The sequence below is a fragment of the Vipera ursinii genome (genome assembly GCF_947247035.1).
Source record: "Vipera ursinii genome assembly, chromosome: 2".
Classification (NCBI taxonomy): domain Eukaryota; kingdom Metazoa; phylum Chordata; class Lepidosauria; order Squamata; family Viperidae; genus Vipera; species Vipera ursinii.
Genome location: NC_139513.1, coordinates 160,095,424 through 160,119,050, shown reverse-complemented (window position 1 = coordinate 160,119,050; position 23,627 = coordinate 160,095,424). Strand labels below are relative to the sequence as shown.

The window sequence follows — 23,627 nt, the reverse complement described above, 5'->3', positions numbered from 1 at the left end:
CCCAGAAGACATTACACCTGCATCTTTCTCGGATGAACGAAAGGGGTCCCCTAAGTCGTTGCAGATGGACTTGATCTGAATGCTGCTGCTGCTATGAATACCTGAGAAAGAGCTTTTGATTTCTGAATGATTCTCTTGTGTAATTTTAAGAGCAATTTTATTTGCATTGTTATTTATAGATTACATGTTGGTGTGTTTTGAGGCACTTAGACGGTAGAGGAAACAAAAACTGGATAGACATAAAGCCACTTAGAAATGTACAAATGTAAAATTAGAAATAACTATAAACATAGATTATACCTTAAACCTTAGTGTACTAAACAATAGGAATAAATATAAGCTAAACTTTGAAAATCACTAAGATTAATTGCCCACAGTTACACCATAAAAAACAGAAATGTAGCCATAACAGTGTGTGTCTGAAGCACCAGTGCTTTTGTTTTTTTTTAAATCATCAAGGTGCTTACTTTGATAACATACCAACTGAAAATTGGAGCAATGTTATGCCATCGAAATTAAGCTTTAGGATAAGTTTCAGCTTGAAGCTTGGTCAAAGAGATGTAGGATTACCCTATTCTTAAATCCTCTGAGGGTTTTTGGCCAGAGGAGAGATTTAGAAAGACCTCCAGGCGCCACCTTAGCAGCAAAGGAGAGATGGGACAGGTAGTTGCGTAGCTTTGTGGCAAGCCAGTGGCTGATGAAACACAGGAGTGTTCCAATATGAAATCCTATTTCACACACCAAAAGAAATGAACTCTGTTCTTATTCCTATTTGTGGTAATGCCCAGAGACAGCAAAGTAAGTAACAGTGGGACTGGAATACTCCTGAGAGAGCTACGAAGTAGCCCCTCATCCACATCAAATGGTTGTCTTCCGGCATTATCTGTTTCTCATAAAATTAAGACACAACAACTTAATTACTAAGAACTGTTTTAGTAAAACCTTTAAACTGAGTTCCACAGTAAACATTTTTACAGAAAGAGTCAGAAAAAGGAATCAAGAAATTCTGCTAGTAACTGAAGTAACTGTAAACAATTTTCATCCTTGCTTTTACACCAACTTCCTTTGTTTTACTAGACTTTTAGGAGTGAACTTCTATATCCATAGTAACAATTAAACAACACACTGCTGGCAACTATATTGTTAACTGGCACACATGCAGTTAAGAGCCTGAATTCTTTTAGTTTTGCAATCTTAAACAGGAAAACAGCTTGGCATCAGTGTCGTTTCTGGCATTTCAATCTTTCTAAGAGTAGATAATGAATAGTTGAGAGCCAATGGAAGGAACAGCTTTTGCCATGGCCTTCAATTTTCAGCATCTGCAATTAAATTAAAAGCAAGCAGTTTTAGATCTCAAAATAGAAGCTATGACAATCCACACGTAAGAAGTGTCAGGCAAACCAGTTTGTTGGCCCCACAACAGCCATTACCTCAAGAAAACATTACCAATTCTTTACAGTTAGCATGCTTACAGAGATAGGCAGGACAAACAAAGCGTTTACGCAAGCTCAAAATTTACGAGAGAACTTTTATAAAATGTTTTATAGGTGGCATTTAGATCCCAAAAATCTTGCAAGTATGTATCCGAACTATCAGCCTAAATGTTGGAGGTGTGGTGGCGAAGACGCAACGTATTTTCACATATGGTGGACCTGTAAAAAGGTTAAAGCGTTTTGGATTAAAATCTGGTGGAATATGCAGAAGATATTTAAGAAAAGGATAAAGTTTTGTCCGCAATTGTTTTTACTGGGCATAATTAATGATACTACTGTTGTGGACACTAAGTTGATGTTGAACTTAATTACGGCAGCAAGACTTTTAATAGGGCAATATTGGAAGAAGGAAGAACTGCCGACTATAGAGGAATGGACTTTAAAAGTTTCTAACCTGGCGGAAATGGCAAAGATCTCGGCGTATTTGAAAGACCATTCGCAACAACGTTATATTACGGAGTGGAAAAAATGGATTGATTATATCCAGAATAAATATGGGACTAAAAAGTTTCATTTAGCATTTGAATAAATACTGATGTGATATTTGTATTGCTTGTAGTCACTCTATAAGAGCTAAAGTGCGATAGATTTAATAGTTTATTGTCGTTAGCATATGGTTATGATTGTTTTTACTTTTATACCTTGTATTTAGCTCTGGGAAGTGGGGGGGGGGAAGGGGAGGGGGGAGGGTTGGGTAGGGCTGGGAAGGGGGTGGGTGGGGAGGGGTTGTTAAAGATAAAATGTATTGAAAAACATTTCAATAAAAAAAAGAAAATTGTTAGGATGTAGCTCTCCCCTATTTTCCATATTTGGCCTAGTGTGGCACAGTAGTTCAGATATTGGAAGTTGAACAGAGAGCACCCAATTCGAACCATCCCTGCCAAAGGAAGCTCATTGGGTGACAATGTCTCTGACTAAGCTATTTATAAGGTTATTATTCTGGGGAAAATAGGAGAGGGTGTTATGCAAGCTCCCTTCAGCCCTTGAATGAAAGATAGGGTATAAATCAAATTAATGAATGCAGACTAATGTCTCAGACTAAGCTGCTCATAAGGATATGTTCTGAGGAAAAATAGGAGGAGAGGGTCCTACGGATGCTCCTTTCAGTTCCTGGATGAAAAATGGGGTATAAATCAAATTAATGAATGCATAAATATTTATATTTGTCATGGAATAACTGTAATCTCAAGGCCCAGTCTTTTGGGAGGTAGGAAAGTTCCATACATTCTCTGCTAATTTCTCACCTACCACTCCCCGGGTAGAATTAGAATTAAAAATACGAAACAGAGGGTAGGAGAAAAACAAACCTGGAAATATAGTGAACATAAAGTGATTATGGTATATATCTGCATTTAGTGAAATCACAATATTTGCTGAAAGAACAGAACAAGAACAGAAATATTTAGCTGGGAGTCCTTTACAATCAGATCTTATCTGTATCTGGCCATTTGCAATTCTCAAATGTTATCCTTAAGTTGCAGTAGGATATTTGAAAAAAAATCAAGCTGAATGACATACAAAGGAACAACAATTATTTCTGCAATTATGTTATTTTCTTATAATATTTTTTCATCAATCTATTTTCCCTATTGGAAAATAACAAAGCTATTAATGGTTGATAATTAACTATTATGCATTACCTTTCAAAGCACTTTCATGGTAGTTGCACAATGTCTAACACAGAAGCATTGATTGCTTATTATTTTCTACATGTTTTGGACTTCAACTTCCATTAAACTCAGCTAATGACAAAACTTCTGGAGGGGACAAAATACCTCACACCTTTGATCTAATAAAAGTCTTAAAAATAACTTACTAGAAGGCAAAAAAATTGTACATTTGGTCTAGTGATCAAATAAAAGCCACAGGAACCTTGGGGGGGGGGGAAGTGATCATGCAATATTGGAATTCAACATTATGGAAGCACAAGCAATAGAATACAGTCAAACTAGAGTCTTGGACTTTAAAAGAGCTAATTTCAATAAACTTAGAGAGACCTTGGGAAGAATTCCATGGATGAGAATCCTAAAGGGGAAAATAACTCAAGAAGCTTGGGAAATTTTGAAAAGTGAGATAATAAAGGCCCAGTCTAGCACAATACTAACAAAGAAGAAAAATAACAGCTCTCAAAAGAAACCAGCATGGCTGCATAAAGAACTCTCTGATAAATTGAAAGATAAAAAGGACAAGTATAAAAAGTGGAAAGAGGGGCACATAACTAAGTCAGAATATCAGAAAACAGCCTGTGCCTGCAAAGATGAAGTGAGGAAAGCTAAGGCTCAAAATGAACTAAGGCTTGTGACCAAAGTCAAAAGTAACAAAAAAAGCTTCTTTCAACATGTAAAAAACAAGAAAAAAGTTAAGGAAATGATTGGTCCATTAGTGGGGGAAAATGGCAAGAAGGTGACAACCAACAGGGAGAAAGCAGAACTATTTAACTCATTTTTTGCATCTGTCTTTACACAAAGGGGAAAAAACCAGTCCAATCTATCAAAAACAGTGCCACAAAAACAGAATAAAAACACAAGTTAAGATAGGCAAGAAAATGGTAAGTGAGCACCTGTCCAGCCTAGACAAGTTCAAAGGTTCTCAAGGAACTGGCCGATGTGATCTCAGAACCACTGAACTGTATTTTCAAAGATCCTGGAGCACTGAGAAACTACCAGAGGACTAGAAAAGACCTGATGTAGTTCCCATCTTCAAAAAAGGGAAAAAAAATAGATCCAGGAAATCACAGACCTACCAGCCTGACCTCAATACCTGGGAAAATTCTGGAAAAGATACATCAATCAACGAAGCAGCAAACACGTAGAGGCAAGCAAAGTCATTACTAAAAGCCAACATGGGTTTGTCAAAAACAGATCATGCCAGACAAATCTTATTGCATTCTTTGATTAAATCACAAAATTAGTGGACCAGAGGAATGCTGTGGATATCATTTACTTGGACTTCAGTAAGGCATTTGATAAAGTAGATCACAACCTACTACTTGATAAGACAGAAAAATGTGGGTTAGATAGATGGATTCGTAGCTGGCTGACAGGCCGTACTCAGCGTGTGGTCCTCAATGGAACTGCATCTATATGGAGGGAAGTGTGCAGTGGGGTGCCCCAGGGCTCTGTTCTGGGCCCAGTGCTCTTCAACATCTTCATCAACAATCAACAAACTCATCAAATTTGCAGACAATACCAAGCTGGTAGGAACAGCCTACACTCCAGAAGACAGGGTTAAGTTATAGGAGGATCTGGACAGACTTGAACACTGGGCGCTATTCAACAAAATAAAATTCAATGGTGAAAAAAGTAAGGTTCTACATTTAGGCAAGAAAAAACAAATGCACAGGTACTGTATAGGTGGTACCTTGCTCAATAGTAGTAACTGCGAGAGGGATCCCGGAGTCCTAGTGGACAATCACTTCAATATGAGCCAGCAGTGTGCTGCAGCTGCCAAAAAAGCCAACACAGTGCTAGGCTGCATTAACAGAGGGATAGAATCAAGATCACGTGAAGTACAAATACCACTTTACAATGCCTTGTAAGGCCACACTTGGAATACTGCATCCAGTTTTGGACACCATGATGTAAAAAAGATCTCTGTAGTCTAGAAAGAGTACAGAGAAGAGCAACAAAGATGATTAGGGGACTGGAGGCTAAAACATATAAGGAACGCTTGCTGGAATTGGGTATGTGTAGTTTAATGAAGAGAAGGTTGAGGGGGGACATTGTAGCAGTGTTCCAATATCTCAGGGGCTGCCACAAAGAAGATGGAGTCAAGCTATTCTCCAAAGCGCCTGAAGGCAGGACAAGAAGCAACGGATGGAAACTAATCAAGGAGAAGCAACCTAGAACTAAGGAGAAATTTCCTGACACTTAGAACAATTAACCAGTGGAACAACCTGCCTCCAGAAGCGGTGAATGCTCCAACACTGGAAGTTTTTAAGAGACTGGACAGCCATTTGTCTGAAATGGTATAGCGTTTCCTGCCTGAGCAGGGGGTTAGGCTAGATGACCTTCAAGGTCCCTTCCAACTTTTATGATGATGATGATGATGATGATGAACAGAACACTGGCCTTTCCATTAAATTCCTTATGCTGTGTGGTTGAAGCATTACTTACATAGTAGCATTAAAGATAGTCCTTGTTTAGCGATCATTTGAAGTTAGGACAACCCCCCCCCAAGGAACCTATGATCCAGTTGCAGAGATCTCATAGTGGTGTACACACACACACATGGCAGCTGCATGACTGCATTTTGGTGTTTGGCAACCGGTTCACTGCTACAGCTGGTTGCAGTGTTCACAGTCACATTATGCAATTTATGCACCAGAAACTGGCTTTTTGGGCTGGTTTCTGGCAAAAGAAACACAACACCTGTTTGACCACTACAGCATTTGTTTAATGACTGTGGCAAAAAAAAAAAGTTTGAAAAATTGGGTCAGTGCCTCAACATTTCATTGTAACTTACAATGAAAATTCCAGGATCCATTACAGTCGTAAATCAAGGTTCTCTTTCATTTGCCCCAACAGGAAGAACCAACTATTTTTATTCAGGAAGTCCCTAGGTGGCAGTAGAGAGCAACATCTAACTCATTTAAGGGCTGAGAAGCTATGTTAACATGTTTCGTAACATTTCTAATAATAATAGAGTTGGAAGGGACTTTGGAGGTCTTCTAGTCCAACCCTCTGCTCAGGCAGGAAACCCTATTTCAGATACAAGGAGCCAATGTTAAAAGAAGAGCTTCACATGTAGCCCAATGTTTATTTTTCCAAAGTAGTTGAAAGGTAATCTTAGCCGTAATTTAGAACAGCAAGCCCAGTATAAAGCTAATTCCAAGGTAGTTCTTGACTTACGGCCGTTTGGAGCTATGATGGCATTGAAAAAAGTGTCCTATGATCCGTCCTCAAAGTTACGACCGTTGCACCGTTCCCATAATCACAATTCGGGTGCTTGGTAACCAGCTCACGTTTATGACAGTCGCCGTCTGCTGTGGACAAGGTGGAGCGACGGTCGTAACTCACCCTTTTTCAGTGCCATTATAACTTCAAGCCATCGTTAAATGAATGGTCATCAGTCCAGAACTATCTGTAATGAGATGAGAATAATTTATTCGACACATACTTTTTCTTAAAAAAATGTAGAGCAAATCTGATATATAACTCCCCCCTATGCTTATCTTCTCCAGATAGTTCAATTAGATAAATTAATGAAAAAGAAGAGACATTTGGATTGCTCTTCTAAAACACTGGGCTTAATGGAGCATTTTAAAGTGAAGAGTGACTCTTAAGTTACTTTCAATGACACTCAAATGCTGATGTTGTTACTATTTCCTTAACTAGCTTATGCAAGCTAAGTCACTGTCTTGCATTCCACTGTAAACGCTCTAGCTTTACACAGCTAAAAGGGAAGCTGCCTTGCACTAGTGCAGGGGTAGGCAACCTTGGCTCTTTTCATAAAAGAGCCAAGGTTGCCTACCCCTGCACCAGTGAGACCAGTGGAGCTATATTCTGAAAAATGGGGTTTTAGTTAAGTTCAGGGATTAATTTAATCTTAGTTTTAATCGTTTTTAATTGTATGTGATGTATTTTAACTTTTAATTTTCCCTGTAAACCGCCCTGAGTCCTACGGGAATAGGGCGGTATATAAATTTAAATAAATAAATAAATAAAATAAATAAAAGTGCAAGAAAAAGATTGAGGGATTGAGTGAGACTTACTTCTTGCACATATTTCCCCAGCTCAATTCTTCCTTTAGGCTGAATAGCTCCCCCCCACTTTTTTTTTTGACTACTCAAGGAGACTGTCCTACGGAAAATCCTTACTACAAACTCAATTATCTTTTTTCTTCATTTCCTTCAGCACATATGCAAATATGCATGTACCTACATGCCAAAGAAAATTATCTATTACTTTTTCCCAAACACATTTTCATATTTCATATATCCACTCTCATCTATGGTAAGCTGACTTATAGAGTAATTTAAGTGGCATACATCTGTACAACCAAATCTACTTTAGTTTTATATTGGCTTGACATCTGATCTGAGAAATTGGAGGAGGAACTTATTAAGCAATCGGCACATAATTCGCTTCTTCCAAAGTTTAATGGCTGGAATCTTTTGATTAATGGATGCCACTGTCTAAAGCAAGATCAGAAAAGCAAAAATCCCAAGATAATCCTCCCATGTCTTCACCTATCCCAATGTTTAAATGGCAAATGTAGAAGGACACCTTTGCATTTATGCCACATATCTTTAATTTGTCAGAAGAGGAAACTAATTGCATCCCTATGAAGTAATCTTATTATTTATATTTAATTTCCAACCAATGGTGTCCCAGAGAATATTTGTTGCAGGTTATTTTTGCAAATACAATCTCTGGCACACGCACAAGGAGCAACCAAAGTTTTAACTGTTCTGAGGCCCAGTTTGCACGAACCTAGTCACACGCTATATAACCAGGAAAAAGAAGCACTGGAAGACCTTTGCGTTCTTCCTTATATCTGATTATAACTTTAGAACTGGAAGAAACATTTTGTCACCTCAGGGATAGTACAGGAGAGAGAGAAAAAATGATCTTAGTCCAGTCATTCCCCCTTGTTCACACCCAAGGAGAGACAAGAATAACGATGCAACATATTCCAGATTGTTGCAGCCTATGACGGCTGAACAGGGACAGGCTCTGCAAACCAAACCTAATGCAGCTGCTCTCCTACCAAATTTAACAGGAATTAATCCTAAAAATCTAACAACTGTTAAGGTACTATTTATCCCCCTTCTTCTCTAGCACTTATATTTCAATGCAGCTGTTTCAGAGAAGTTAAGGGTAAATAGCACCCTCTCTTGTCCAGTGAGACAACAGTAATGAAATAGAACTCTTCTCCCATGACAGCCACATAAAAGGTTGGATTCCACTCAGTTGGCTTAAACCAGGGGTGGACTTCAACTCCCAGAATTCCTCAGCCAGCCATGGCTCAGCTTGGAAACCTCCCCCTTTCCCCTCAGCATGGCTGGCTCAGGAATTCTGGGAGTTGAAGTCCACGAGTCATAAAAGAGCCAAGGTTGCCTACCCCTGGCTTAAAAAGATCATTGATGCGGTGGGGGCAGCGTATTGTGCAAGCATACTAGCTAAGTCTTAGGCCAGGGGTAGGCAACCTTGGCTCTTTTATGACTCATGGACTTCAACTCCCAGAATTCCTGAGTCAGCTGACTCAGGAATTCTGGGAGTTGAAGTCCATGAGTCATAAAAGAGCCAAGGTTGCCTACCCCTGTCTCAGGCAGAAAAGGCTTCTTGTTAAACCCACCTCCCCCCTTTTTTACCATTCAATCATGCCTGATTCTCAAGATATTGCCTAGGCCGGTCCCTGCAGTTTTCTTGGCAAGGTTTTTCAAAAGTGGCTTGCTTTTGCCTGTTTCCTAGGGCTGAGAGTGTGTGTGACTGGCCCAACATCCCCCAGCAGGCTTCATGTCCAAGATGGGACTAGAACTGCCAGTTTCCCAATTTCTCAGGATAAATCAGTAAGACTAGTAACTTGCCTTCTATTCCTGCATCAACTGGGACGAACTGAGCAGCATAACAGTTTTAAAGTTTATTCATTATCTGCCTATGTCAGGGGTAGGCAACCTTGGCTCTTTTATGACTTGTGGACTTCAACTCCCAGAATTCCTGAGCCAGCTATGCTGAGGTTTCCAAGATGAGCCATGCTGGCTCAGGAATTCTGGGAGTTGAAGTCCACAAAAGTCATAAAAGAGCCAAGGTTGCCTACCCCTGGCCTAGGGGAACAATTCCCATAAACAGAAACCCTATTCATTTGAAAACCAATTTCATTTTTTTCATATTTCAGTGACTGATTTTCATAATAAGCATTCAGTCTGAAGACAATTAAAATGAGCTTGTTCTTGTAAAATCGTATTTTTAAACATTCATATCAGTTGCATATGCAGCTGGTCCATGTCTTAATTCTATGCTGCAATCCTTAATCCTTAGCAGAGACAGCTGCCTCTCCTCAAGGTGAACTGATAGTATATTACTGTACAGGTAATCCCCCTAGTTGCGAGCGTTCACTTAATGCTTGTTCAAAGTTACGTGCTGAGCACCCGGTTACAAATATTGCAGGGCCACGGCAGTCGTCTGCCCTTACGAGCGACTTCAGTGGCATTACAACATTCACCCTATTCCCCCCCCCACTCCTCACAACTGCTTCCCCCTCCCTTCATGCCCTGCCGGATTCACTTACCTTGCAAAAATCCTCTCTGCCGCAGTTTCTTTCCCTTTGAGGGAGAGGAGAGTCGGCTTGGAAATGTTTTTCGCGCCGAAAATGGAAGTTTCTGGAGCCCGTGATCTCGCACGAGTGTTTGAAGTTGCGCCAAATCACGGACCTCAGAAACTTTCATTCTCTATGCGAAAGGTGCCTGTCTCCTGCTCCTGCTCCCAACTCCTTTCTGCCTGACAGCAAGCCTGACGCCTTCAACCGAGGGAGAAGGCCAGGCCCCTCGCACCCACGTCCAGTTTGCCGGAGCTTGCTGCGCTGGGGGAGAAATTGACCCCGTTGTCCCCGGAGCCCTCTGCCAAGTGGCCCAGGGGAGGCTTCTGCATGCCTCCGGAGGTTGGATTCAGCCCTTGGAGGACTGCACCAAGCTGATGCTGCCCGGAACAGAACTCCCAAGGGCCTGATCCAAGCCTCGGAGGCGTTTTCCTAGCTGTTTGCAACAGGAATGGAGGTGTGTGTGTGTGGGGGGGGGATTCTGCATGCCTCTGGAGCTCTGTTCAAACTAGGTAGCATCACTGCTGCTAGTAAGGAGTGCCGTTTGCTGTCAGCTTAATATTCTGGTGGCTTGCCCTGTCAGTGTTAATGGGGGTGGTTTTAATTCTTTGGTTGGGCTGTTTAGAGTTGGCTCTTTGGCAAATTTCTTGATTGGAGTATTGTTCACTTGACTGATAGTCTTGTTCTGCACTAGCCTGCTACTGGACCTGCAGAAAAGGCAGGGACAACCCCTTTTACAAGAAGGCAAGAGGCTGGAATTACGCCTGCCAAATTTATTGCTACAAAAACAAATAGAACAAGACACAAACCAAGATATAGGAGCTTTTCAAGCGGTTGCCTTCAGCAAACCAGCCCTCCCACGCATTCCCCCTTAAATACAGTTCAGGGCGTGGCTTCTCTCTGCCTCCTTCCGAGGAGCCCCATTGCCTTCCTCTGTTTACTCCTGATTGACTGCCTCCTACGTCGGGCGTCCTTGAACAGGGCCAGCTGTGGGTCATCTTCATCCACGCTGTCAGGCTCACACAGCTGGGTCTGCGTCGTGACCAGATGAGAGGGGCCTGGCTGAGGACTCTCATCAAGCTCTTCAACACCCCCCTCCTCCTCCTCCTGACTCATCCGACCCAACTGCCGAACCCACAGGCTGACCCTGAATCACAACAGGTCTGAAGTTAACCTTGAAATTAATCTATGCTGATCTGGGTGCTGATTGCTGATGAAGAAGTGTTTGGGTCTTTCTGCTCCCTTCTGGGCTGGGTGACAGTCTCTTTCACATAGCCTATAGATGTTGTTAACGTCTGTGTATGTACTGATGGATGATCTGTCCGAGTGCCAGGCTTCTAGAAATTCCCTGACATTTTTGGACTTGGCCTGGTCCTAATTGGCCAAGGCTTGGTCCCAACTGAAACTATGGTCAAATCTGTCTATGTGTTGGGAAATTAAAAGAATTTTCATCATGTCTTAGGACCGCTAGTTGGTGTTCGTGGAAGCGTTCTGCCAGTCTTCTGCTTGTTTGTTCTACATAGCATGATAGCAGTCATAAATAATGACTTTATATGCTCAGGCAGATAATTATTTCCATCAGATGTTATCAATGAATAATAAACTGTATTATTAACCTTAGGTTAAGTGCATACGTAAGTCTTCCCGGGTTCTTACCTATATATCCATATTGGACAGAGTTGCCAGCACATACTACGCTTAGGTTATAGGCTTTGTTTTTTTTTAAGAAAAAGCATGAGATTTTAATATGAAACACTCTACTGCATGGGAGTGCTTTATGGCACACAATCCAAAGTTTACTATGCAGGTTTACTATACCATTACTTACAGTTCTTCCACGGCAGAATGAAAGGCAAAGTTCTAGGAGCCCGCAGGCCTGAAGCTAGATGGCTCCTATGTTGTATTATTGGGTTGGTTCTTGGACTGGGGAATAGAAAAAAGAAAAGTTCATGCTCCTGCTTTTACGTAAATTTAACTTTTTTTTTAAACAGGAGGAAAAAAAATAGTAATATATAGGTAGTGGTCACTTAACAAGCATTCATTCAGGGGCCATTTGAAGTTACAACAGTAGGGACTGAATGGTAGTCCTTGAAGTTATGCTTGTGCAGCACCACATGATCATGTGATTGAAATTCAGGTTACTTGCATTGGACTCCCTGCGCCAGCCATCCACCCCCATGTCTGCTTCTTTGGGCTACCCTGCCCTCGGCCGCCTCTGCCTATCCTGGGCTGCTCTTGGCCAACCCTGCACCCTTCCCCTGAGCTGACCTTTGCGGTCTTCTTCCTCTCACTGCTGAGGAGGGGGGGATGCCTAGCCCAGGGGTAGGCAACCTTACCTCTTTTATGACTCGTGGACTTCAACTCCCAGAATTCCTGAGCCAGCCATGCTGAGGGGAAAGAGAGAGGTTTCCAAGCTGAGTCATGCTGGCTGAGGAATTCTGGGAGTTGAAGTCCACGAGTCATAAAAGAGCCAAGGTTCCCTACCCCTGGCCTAGCCCTTCGCAAGGCAGCTGTTGGCCACACCAGGCTTTCTTCCCACCAAGACATAAAAACTTTCCTGCAAGGCTTTGGAAGATTTCAAAGCTTCGCAAGAACGCCATATATGCAATTTGGGCAAGGGGCAATCACATTGCACCGGGTGAGCAGAGACCAGGGCGAGAGAGAGACAACCAGGGTCCCTAGAGGGCACAGAGTGTAAGGCAGCCCAAAAGGGCAGAAATGGAGTGTGTGTGTCTGTGGTGGGGTAATGGCTAAGACTGGGTTAGGGTTCTTGCCTAACAACCAGTGGGGTTCAATTAACACCAGCAATAGAGAACGTCTAGATCAGGGGTGTCAAACTCAATTTCATTGAGGGCCGCATCAGCATTGCGGTTGCCGTCAGGGGGCCGGGTGGGTATGGCCTGGGTGGGCGTGGCCTACTGGGTGGGCGTGGCTAGACTGCGTATGGCCTACTGGGTGGGCGTGGCCAGCTCTACATCGTTCGCATCAAGGGTGCCTATGGGGGCCTGAGCATGAGTGGGACAGATCTGAGGGTCTCTGGCAGAAGGAGGGTCTCTGGGCCAGGGCCAAGGCAGAGGGGGCCGTTCCGTCACTGTTTCCAGGATGGCTTCACGGGCCACATGAAACCATTTCGTGGGCCGGATCCGGCCCCCGGGCCTTGTGTTTGACATGTCTGGTCTAGATTGCCGTTGATATGTGAGGCGGTCATGTGACCCTGTACTTTTTTTTTTAAACAAAATCCCATTTATATCCCGCCTTTCTCCGAAGACTTAGGGCGGCTTACAATCTAAGAAGCACAAATCAATGTGCTTAGCAATACTTTACTTTACAGCAGTATCACTTAAGAGACAGAAATTCCAGTTCCAAATGCTGTCACGACTCAAGGACTACCTGTGTTGTTCATTATTCCACAATTTTTTAAAAAGTTCTTGTAGGTCAGGACTAATACCTCTGTATGATCTTCTGTACGATAAACAGATTTGCCAGTGACATCTGCTACAGTTCCACTCGGCATATAATTGTGCTATTTCCAGTACTCTTTGTACAAGCAAACTGAACAATCTCTATTCACTCTCACACACACATTTTATAATTAAGGTATTTTATAATTAAACTAAGATTGAGGAAACAAGCAAGCACGGTTACCAAATTAGTTCCTAAGCCCTAAGACAGGATCTTTCAAATAATAGGTTATTACTAAATTCTTACACTGCAATAGTTCTGACATTTCCATGGAGAAGGGATGTTATTTTTTGCTTTACTTAATAAAACAGAATGGAGACAAAAAGAAAAAAAAATAACAGAGAGAAAGAGAAAACCCAACTTGGTTTGATTTGGACACTTATTCGTGTAACAAAATAGAAACCAAGCATGGATATATAGGCTGTAGCTGGCAACTGAAGTCTACTTGCTCACAGTTTCACAGCCCTTTTATCCTACATCTGTCTATCTTTCTGCCTATGGCTATGCAGTACAGGTAGTCCTCGACGTACGCTCACAATTGAGCCCAAAATTTCTGTTGTTAAATGACACATTTGTTAAGTGAATGTTGTCCCATTTTTTACGACCTTTCTTGCCCCAGTTGTTTTAGGTGAATCATTCCAGTTGTTAAGTTAGTAACCCGGTTGTTAAGTGAATCTGGCTTCCCCACTGAATTTGCTTGTCAGAAGGTTGCAAAAGGCGATCACGTGACCCCGGGAGAGGGCAACTGTCATAAATATGAACCAGTTGCCAAATGTACGAATTTTGGTCACATGACCTCTGGGAGGCTACAACGGTGTGAAAAACGGTCATAAGTCACTTTTTCCAATGCTGTTGTAACTTTGAATGGTCGCTAAACAAACAGTTTTAAGTTGAGGATTACTTGCATGAGCTATGCTATGATACGTGGAATGTCCTATCAACCCAACTCATGAGGCTATTCATTGGAAAGGCCCTCTTTAATTTGGTTAACTAATGCGAATTTATTCTAGCCCACATCTCTGGAGTAAAGCTGGAAGGCAGCTATATACCCTCATACTTTTGATTTTACCTTAGGGCAATTAGTAAATTTCCAATTAGTGACACCCTTCTAGCCAAGTCATTAAAGGTGGATCTTGATTGTAAGCATTACATTGTTATAGTTTTCAGGGCTAATGGTCTAAAACTGGATTCGCCTATCTGGCAGTTTTGTCTACCAAGAGTATAAATTCTACTTAAGAACTGGGAAACTCAATGACAAGGATATACGTAATTCATACAAAACAGGGGTGTCAAACTGCCGGCCCACGGGCTGAATGCATCATAGCGAAACCGTGCCCACCCCACTGCCGGCAATGGCAAAAAAGTCATGATACATCGCAACACATCACGTGACGTTACGAGTTTGACACCTCTGATATAAAAGGTTAGTGATAGAAGCTTTAATCTTTCCTGTCTGCTGCCTTATATAGGTGACTGCTTGAGGCAATTGGTTAATGTTGATATCCGCCTGGTTCTAGCACAGGTCTGCTGGAGCAAGGTGCTGACAATTTGTCCAGTAAGCAACAGCAGAAGAAGATCAGTCACTATGATTGGTATATCAAAACTTGCAGAAAGCAGGTCTCCCTTGTAAAGAGCGTAAGGAGTCACTGAAATTAATCTCACAGGGTCTTCCTCCAAAATCCAGCAGGAAATATTTAATCCAGGAAATCCAGCTAAAAAAACCCCTCAATTACTATGGTTTATTAAAAAAAAAAAGTAGGTTGTAGCACAAAGCCCTGAGTGACTAATTTCAAATGAAACCTCTTTACATATATTATATCTAGAAATCAGGTATGTCAAACTCGCGACATTACATGACCTATCACGATTTTTTCCTCATTGCCAGCAATGGGGTGGGCGCGGTTTCGTCGTGACGCATCCGGCTCATGGGCCGTCAGTTTGACATGCCTGATCTAGATAGTGCTTTTTGGTGTTCTTGCAATGCAATAGGCTTAGAAGGATGAGAAGAAATGGCAAACTGCCACTGTTATATGATAATTCCTAATCCCCTTATCATCTTGGGAAGTAGTTTTCACATCTCGTGACAAATTTAATATTAGGTGGACTTTTTTTAAAAAAAAATCACAGGTGCAAGCAAATATTCTTCAGTGTTACTATGAAGGGGTAGCAGGAAGAAGAAATTTTAGCTGGGGGAGCTAAAATCCTGTTGGTTTTGCTTCCTTCGCAATCCTTTGCTCTCCCCAATGTCAGCAATGCTAGCTTTATGACCAGTCATAAGTGTGAACAGATTGCAAAGTGCCCAGATCATAATCACATAACTGTGGTGTGCATGTGTGATTATTTTGCACTGGCTGGAAGTGTTTTATACTTTTCGAGGCCATCGTTAATTCAATCTGTCAGTAAGCAAATGGTCATAAGTTGAAGACTATCTGTAACAGTACCCCAAAGAACAAAGAAAATATATTTCTTAAATGTCAACAATAAGCCACAACAATAAGCCACTTATAACAAAACTTAAAACTCCTAAAAAAAACCAATTTCTCCATTTAGAGCAAAAATAGGAATTGGGAGAAATGATCTTCAGTTTAAGAATAGAAAGGAAACACAACTTACCTGTTCATTGCAGAGCAGCTTGTGCCCCAAACGAAGGTAGAGGCTGATTGGTCTGCTATATCTATTATCGCACAAAAATATCAGTTTTTATTTATGGAAAAGAAAATAAATTCTGTTACTTATTAAGAATAAAAGTAATCTAGGATTTTTTGTCAAAGGAAGCAATGCAGAAATAAAATTAATTTACATGAGAATGCATAACCTTAGGTTGTAAAATGTTCCAATTTCTGCTTAGTACAAGGATATTAACAGCACAGGATAGAAAATAATGGAAGAACAGCTGTTTGATAGGAGTGCCTTTTCATATTAAGCGTCATTCAAAAAAGAGAAAGGGAAAACTCAAACATGCAGTATTCTAATACAATATCAACGCAATTCTTACCTTTGTCCCAGTCTTCTTCGCATGGAGGAGACTGCCATGAACTCATCACATTCACTTTTCTTTTATTCTCTGCTTGACTTGCTATAACAAAAAAGACTCATTCTGAGAAAAAAATGTTTCTACAATGACCCAAATTGGAACCACATTTTAAGGGGTAGCCTACAAAGGGCTTCAGTTTGTAGAAATGATGGGGCTTAATGGCTGTTAGGTTTGGTGGCAATATAACTGCTTCTGAAGGCCATTCTTTAAAAACATTGCAAGAAGAAAAAATCTTGACCATTCCTTCCATTGGTTGAGTCATAATAGCATTCAGTGGGGTCTACATCTTCTATAACAACGATGTCAAACTGCCAGCCCACGGACCGGATGTGTCACACAGAAGCATGACCCCAGCTCCGGCAAGGGGAAAAAAGTTGTGATATGTCACAACACGTCACGTGACGAGTTTGACACCCCTGTTCTATAATATCTTTCTGGAGGCCCTAGAAAATGAAGGAGCAGGCATTCATTTCAGGTCCCCATTGCTTCCCACACACGAGCACTTAAAGAATATGGAACTAAAACATTGTTTTCTTTCAGACTCCAAATTAAATCTCTGAAATACTGAGTTCAAACCTAACTCCCCTCCAACTGCAAATATAATGCTAGTTATCCTTATTTCTCTTATCCCAATTTACTTTTTTACTTGCAATCAGGTGTCAGGCTGCAATAACATATATTATTTTCCAGAATAAGCCGCTACTCCTGCTTTAATTCTAGATGTAAATCACATTATAGCCAATATAATTCAAGTTAAAATTGTGGGATGAGTGTTTCAGATCCAGATCAGGGGGCTCCTCTGCCAATCTTAACTGCAACTAATGTTGGTACCAATCAACCTTTTGACAACAATTAAGTCAATGTGATAAATGATATTCTGTTAAATACAGGCTTCAATCTGATAGTCGGTTACTATGAAGCCCTGTTGCACTGGCTCTAGTTACTCCCAGGTTTACTGTACATGGGTTAACAAGGGATAAGTATTCAGGTTTATGTCAAATGATATTCATGCTGTTTTGATTCTTTCACACTTATTTATCCTGGCACATTTATACATATATTACAGAAGAGGTCTTAAATATCTACTGAGGTTTTGATTTCCAAAATACTTCAATGAGTGATGTGGTTATTTTTTTCCCAATCCAAAGTGTTAATTGAGAGAATGCTTTCTCCTTGCAGTTATCAGCCCAACCTGCAGATGGGGAAAGTTACCCAGGTACCTACAGAAAGGTCTATTCTGACCAGACTCAAGATGGTCCATGCAGTCTTGATTCCCACACTATAGAAAGGGCTAGGAACTCAAGAACGCCTCTTCTCAGTAGATGCCCAGCTTTTTGGAAAATGGTATTTCCTAAGATAAGAAATGCCTCACACTTCGTGGTTTTTAAGAAGTCCTTAAAAATATTTTATGCTATGGGTCATTTGGGTGCTGATGGTACTTGTCTTAAGTTTTCTGATGATTTTTAATCACTTTTTATGTATAGCACTGTAAATCATCTGGAGTTATTTAAGCAACGGACAGTCTAGAAATGATTACCTCAATCAATAAACCTCCGAGTATAACGCTCTGTTATGTATGTATGTTTGTGGACTAAGAACACAATGACATTCACTTATTTCATAAAAGGGCAAGCAATGCATAGCTTTTGTCTCTGCTTGCTTCACTCCAATGAACAGGAGATGTCAGTGACCCAAGATTATTATTTTCAAAACCTAACCCGACTACTTTTTACTATAGCGCTCACAATTTATGTCACAATGTTTAACAATAAAAAGTCCTTGGTTTATGAAACTGAGGACTCAAAGGACCTGCCAAGTCATCAAGAAAAACGTAGTTATTTTACCTATGCCATTCCAAATCACAATCAACAGCGAACCACACAGTCTATAATACCTGTAACAGGTGCTGAAAGGCCTTTTGGAGGCAAAAGAAAACTTATTCAACAAACCATTTTTTAAAATCTAACAGCAAAGTCAGGGACTGTTATAGCTGTCAACGGTCAGTTCTTAGAAGATTTATTTTTACCAATGTCCTGCTCAATGCATCGTTTGTCATCACAACTTGATATGTGTTGGCTAATCTGTTCCTTGGGCACCTGATGACGAGCATTAAACGGGCAAGTGACCAGCTGTTCCACAATCCCAGGATGGTTCTAGAAAGATAAGTACAGATAACAAAATCAAAGCAGCCTTACTGACAGGTCACCTGGGCATTGTTTTAACAACTGCATTTCACTCAACTCTTAACAAGCAGTGACATATAACTACGACACAAAGTAAGTAGTTTACTTATTTCTCCATGAAACAACCATTTGGCATTAATAAGGTTTGCCATCATCTTCACAATTTTTTTTAAAAAAAATTCCTACTTTGGTTTACAGCCAAACTTCTAACCATATCCAGTTTTGCTTTATTTTTCAAGGTTTACCTAATGTGGCCTGGTACTACAGGGAGTGCAGAATTATTAGGCAAATGAGTATTTTGACCACATCATCCTCTTTATGCATGTTGTCTTACTCCAAGCTGTATAGGCTTGAAAGCCTACTACCAATTAAGCATATTAGGTGATGTGCATCTCTGTAATGAGAAGGGGTGTGGTCTAATGACATCAACACCCTGTATCAGGTGTGCATAATTATTAGGCAACTTCCTTTCCTTTGGCAAAATGGGTCAAAAGAAGGACTTGACAGGCTCAGAAAAGTCAAAAATAGTGAGATATCTTGCAGAGGGATGCAGCACTCTTAAAATTGCAAAGCTTCTGAAGCGTGATCATCGAACAATCAAGCGTTTCATTCAAAATAGTCAACAGGGTCGCAAGAAGCGTGTGGAGAAACCAAGGCGCAAAATAACTGCCCATGAACTGAGAAAAGTCAAGCGTGCAGCTGCCAAGATGCCACTTGCCACCAGTTTGGCCATATTTCAGAGCTGCAACATCACTGGAGTGCCCAAAAGCACAAGGTGTGCAATACTCAGAGACATGGCCAAGGTAAGAAAGGCTGAAAGACGACCACCACTGAACAAGACACACAAGCTGAAACGTCAAGACTGGGCCAAGAAATATCTCAAGACTGATTTTTCTAAGGTTTTATGGACTGATGAAATGAGAGTGAGTCTTGATGGGCCAGATGGATGGGCCCGTGGCTGGATTGGTAAAGGGCAGAGAGCTCCAGTCCGACTCAGACGCCAGCAAGGTGGAGGTGGAGTACTGGTTTGGGCTGGTATCATCAAAGATGAGCTTGTGGGGCCTTTTCGGGTTGAGGATGGAGTCAAGCTCAACTCCCAGTCCTACTGCCAGTTTCTGGAAGACACCTTCTTCAAGCAGTGGTACAGGAAGAAGTCTGCATCCTTCAAGAAAAACATGATTTTCATGCAGGACAATGCTCCATCACACGCGTCCAAGTACTCCACAGCGTGGCTGGCAAGAAAGGGTATAAAAGAAGGAAATCTAATGACATGGCCTCCTTGTTCACCTGATCTGAACCCCATTGAGAACCTGTGGTCCATCATCAAATGTGAGATTTACAAGGAGGGAAAACAGTACACCTCTCTGAACAGTGTCTGGGAGGCTGTGGTTGCTGCTGCACGCAATGTTGATGGTGAACAGATCAAAACACTGACAGAATCCATGGATGGCAGGCTTTTGAGTGTCCTTGCAAAGAAAGGTGGCTATATTGGTCACTGATTTGTTTTTGTTATGTTTTTGAATGTCAGAAATGTATATTTGTGAATGTTGAGATGTTACCGTATATTGGTTTCACTGGTAAAAATAAATAATTGAAATGGGTATATATTTGTTTTTTGTTAAGTTGCCTAATAATTATGCACAGTAATAGTCACCTGCACACACAGATATCCCCCTAAAATATCTATAACTAAAAACAAACTAAAAACTACTTCCAAAAATATTCAGCCTTGATATTAATGAGTTTTTTGGGTTCATTGAGAACATGGTTGTTGTTCAATAATAAAATTAACCCTCAAAAATACAACTTGCCTAATAATTCTGCACTCCCTGTATTATTTAGTTGGGCTCTGTAAAACAAGTTGAGCTCTTTTAAATAGCTCTAGAGCAGGACACAGGGGAAAAAATACCTCAAAACCCGCCACCTGTTGGATTCTCCATACTGTCACTACCACTAGCATAAGTACACATTCAGAAAATATTTCTGGTCGTCCAAATCACGATTTGAAACCAGGATTTCCTCTCCGTATTTGGTATACTAGTTCCTTTATTCTCCTTGTATTTCTCTCTTTGATCTATTTAGGTGGCTTTTGATTGGCAGGACTCATGTATTCTTGATCTTTGGGGAATTTTCCCCATGCCTTAGAGACAGTCCATTGTTTTCCAAAGCCTTTTCATTATACTCCAGAACCACCACTACCACAGCACCTCTATCTAAGTCAATGCATGAATACAATCTAGTTATTTATAAGATTAAAGGTTCAGCATTGTAATTTAGGAAGAGAAATGACAACATTTAATTTCAGGCTGTTATTTGCCTTTCCTTCTGAGCAGACATACATAGCCTAGGAATTTCAGCATTGCTACATATTGAGGACATCTGAAACATTGATTTGAACAAGACTTAAACTTTTGGATAAGCTTGCATAGAAAAAACGTATACCTCTGCGATGGAAACATATTGATGGCTGTTTTTCTTGCAATGAGGCAGCCTGAGTTTCTATCCTTTCATTTTGAGAGCCATATTTTAAAAGAGAATTAGATAACTGATTTATTTTGCAGGGAAGTGAGAGGCAAGCCACTTTGCCTCATTTGCACTGAACGAGTTGCTCTGATGAAGTAAACATGGAAAGGCATTATAATGCCAAATCTCAATTACATGAAGAAATTGAAGGCCAGGTGCTCCAAAGAAAGGAACAGAAAAAGAAGCTGAATCCAGTTTGAAATGTTTTCTCTGGTTCAAAATATTCAGAAGCTAATGCATTTTATATTAGTCGAGGAAAGTAAATTTATTGGAAGAAGGCAAGAGTCTGCACTTAAGGGACCTGTTTGTGAAGTATGATTAAAAAATGCACCTTCCTTGGAAACAGAATAAAGATGAAACATGTTAGGTTAACTGGGGACACTGTGACAATTCAAGGACTAGCTGAGGACAAACTAACCGGATTCTGTCTTCTGTTGTTAAGACTGGCAATGAGATAAAAGGTAAACTATTCTGCTCAACTGATTACTGCTTGTTTGGAACCTAAATCTCTGGAGATGATCAAGAAATGTGCTGAGCTAGAGTCTTCCAAACAAAACTTTCACTTGCAATGGAGACATTTGTCAGGTAAAAACTGGGTGGGTTCAGTGTTGCTGATGGGTCATTTGTCTTGTCGGTACTAAAAAAGGACTTGTGGCTCGTTTTATGAGGAAAACCCCTCAGCCTTTTCACAAATGAATCTGTAACAGTGTGCCACTGCACAGATCATGGGAAAAAAAAAATTTGATCATATTCTTGGGAAAGTAAAAACATATCCTCAGGGCTCCAATTTATGTATAAATATCAACAGAAGTCAGGTACCAAGGAACCTCCACTTTAAGAAATTATAAAAAAAAATCTCAAAGAAGAACAAAGACTTGGCTCTGTTATTGAGGAGTATGCTGCCTAAGCTTGAGGTGATATGTTGAAATGTTTAGATTCACTGAGAAGTTTAGAGTTGCTCTGGCCTGGAATAAAGCCAAAAAAGAAATTTACAATTTTTTTAAAGTTTATATAAGAGCTGCTTCTCTAATTTCTACAGGTGAACTATATCATTGGTTTTCACATTATATCAATCTAACAATGGTAGCTTATGTCATACTTGGGAGGAAGAATAAGGTATCTCCAAATATATTCTGAAATAAAGCAAATTCTGCTTAGGTTGTATGAGCTGATGTATGATTGTTTATTTAGGTGCTATGTACTGGAATAACATCTGAATAATATTACAATATTTTTCATATGAGCAGCTAAATTAAACAAGGGATTGAATCAGCACCTTGCATAGGCAGATTTTTCTAAATGAAGATATACTATTTCACATCCTTTCCTGATTTCTCACAACAGAAGCCTATGGCCTAATTACACTTGATCTTAGCCAAAACGCCTAACTCTCAATAAATTGATGAACCTATTTCTGAATTATGCCACTTAAGTATGCAGCTGCATGGGCTTTACATGACTGAAACATTGCCCATACAAAATAAAAAGCTCTAGTAGTAAAAATACTTTCGTATAAAACATTCCTATCCTGATCTCTTTTCTGACTTAGTTTTCAATCTGAAGCCTATAAAATGAAAGTAATCAATTACAGAAGCCCCTCAGTAAGAATCTTGTTTATTTGGAGCAATTTTATATCCGATCAAGAATTACTGATAACTTTCCATGAACCTGGAGACTTCCTTTATTGAACCATAAAGGGTGCTATAATTATTGTAATTTATATATAAAACAGGATTTAGCCTATAGAGACGTATTACAACATTTGTATATTGCTAACTATATATGGACTCTTGGCAATTTATATAAATTCATCCAATAATAATACTGTAACACATCGATTAAAACATCTAGCTACATTAAGAACTGTTCTGTCTTTCTAAAAGCAAGTAGTAGGGATATCATCTGAAGTTCTAAGAGTTAAGCTGTTAAGTAGAGATTGTGCACAAAGTAAGAAACATTTTTTTCCTACCAGCTTTCCCCTAACGTGTGAAGATACTCACTATCTCTGATGGGAAGCACTCACTGAATGGGACAACTCCCCTTGAATTAACTGGTCCTCTAACTACCTAAGTGTCAAAGCATGTAGGACTCTGGCAACCTAAGCACTGCCAACAATACCAGTGCTGTATAATTCAGGAAGCTTTCATGTATTAGCAAACAGGTTGTACCAGACAGATTCTGAACGGTTTTCAAAAGTAGTTCCATACAGAGTGCATTGCAATAGTTCAGCCAAGTGTTTTCACTATGCTTTTATATTGTTATACTATTCTATGTATTTATCTAGCTAACTGGAGACAATGCATTGAGTTAGTGTAACTACTTCCAACTCATCATTTTCTTGACGAAAAAGGAAGATTGAAGACTGAGCAAAGCTCTGTCTAAACCCGTAGGCTCCAAGAAGCTAAACTATCATTTTTTGCACAGCAGCTGGCAACAACCCCTTTTCTAGCAAGCCACTGACTACTTCCCTGATTGAGTTACTCAGTACACTACTTTCCTATTGTTGGTGTATTACTTCTGTCTTAATTGCTGAAATGGCTTACTAATTCTCTAAAAACTGCTGGAAATGTTATGAATATGTCAGATCTTTTTCATTATTTGGTGATATTGTTGTAAAGTTCTGGAAAATGATTCACACTAAAATCGTAACTTACAAGACCAAAAATACAGTTT

At 40.3% G+C, this 23,627-nt stretch overlaps 1 protein-coding gene across 1 annotated transcript in view; it reads right to left on the bottom strand.

Annotated features, from left to right (window-relative positions):
- Positions 1-301: 301 nt before the first annotated feature.
- GTSF1 (gametocyte specific factor 1) overlaps positions 302-23,627 on the bottom strand; it is a 36,917-nt gene continuing 13,591 nt past the window's right edge. Inside the window, exons 4-8 of the mRNA XM_083352772.1 lie at positions 18,275-18,401; positions 16,210-16,290; positions 15,828-15,888; positions 11,581-11,675; positions 302-1,319 (exon numbers count right to left, since the gene is read on the bottom strand). Coding sequence (XP_083208898.1) covers positions 1,306-1,319; positions 11,581-11,675; positions 15,828-15,888; positions 16,210-16,290; positions 18,275-18,401 — 378 coding nt within the window. The 3' untranslated portion in view covers positions 302-1,305. The remainder of the gene's footprint in view (positions 1,320-11,580; positions 11,676-15,827; positions 15,889-16,209; positions 16,291-18,274; positions 18,402-23,627) is intronic.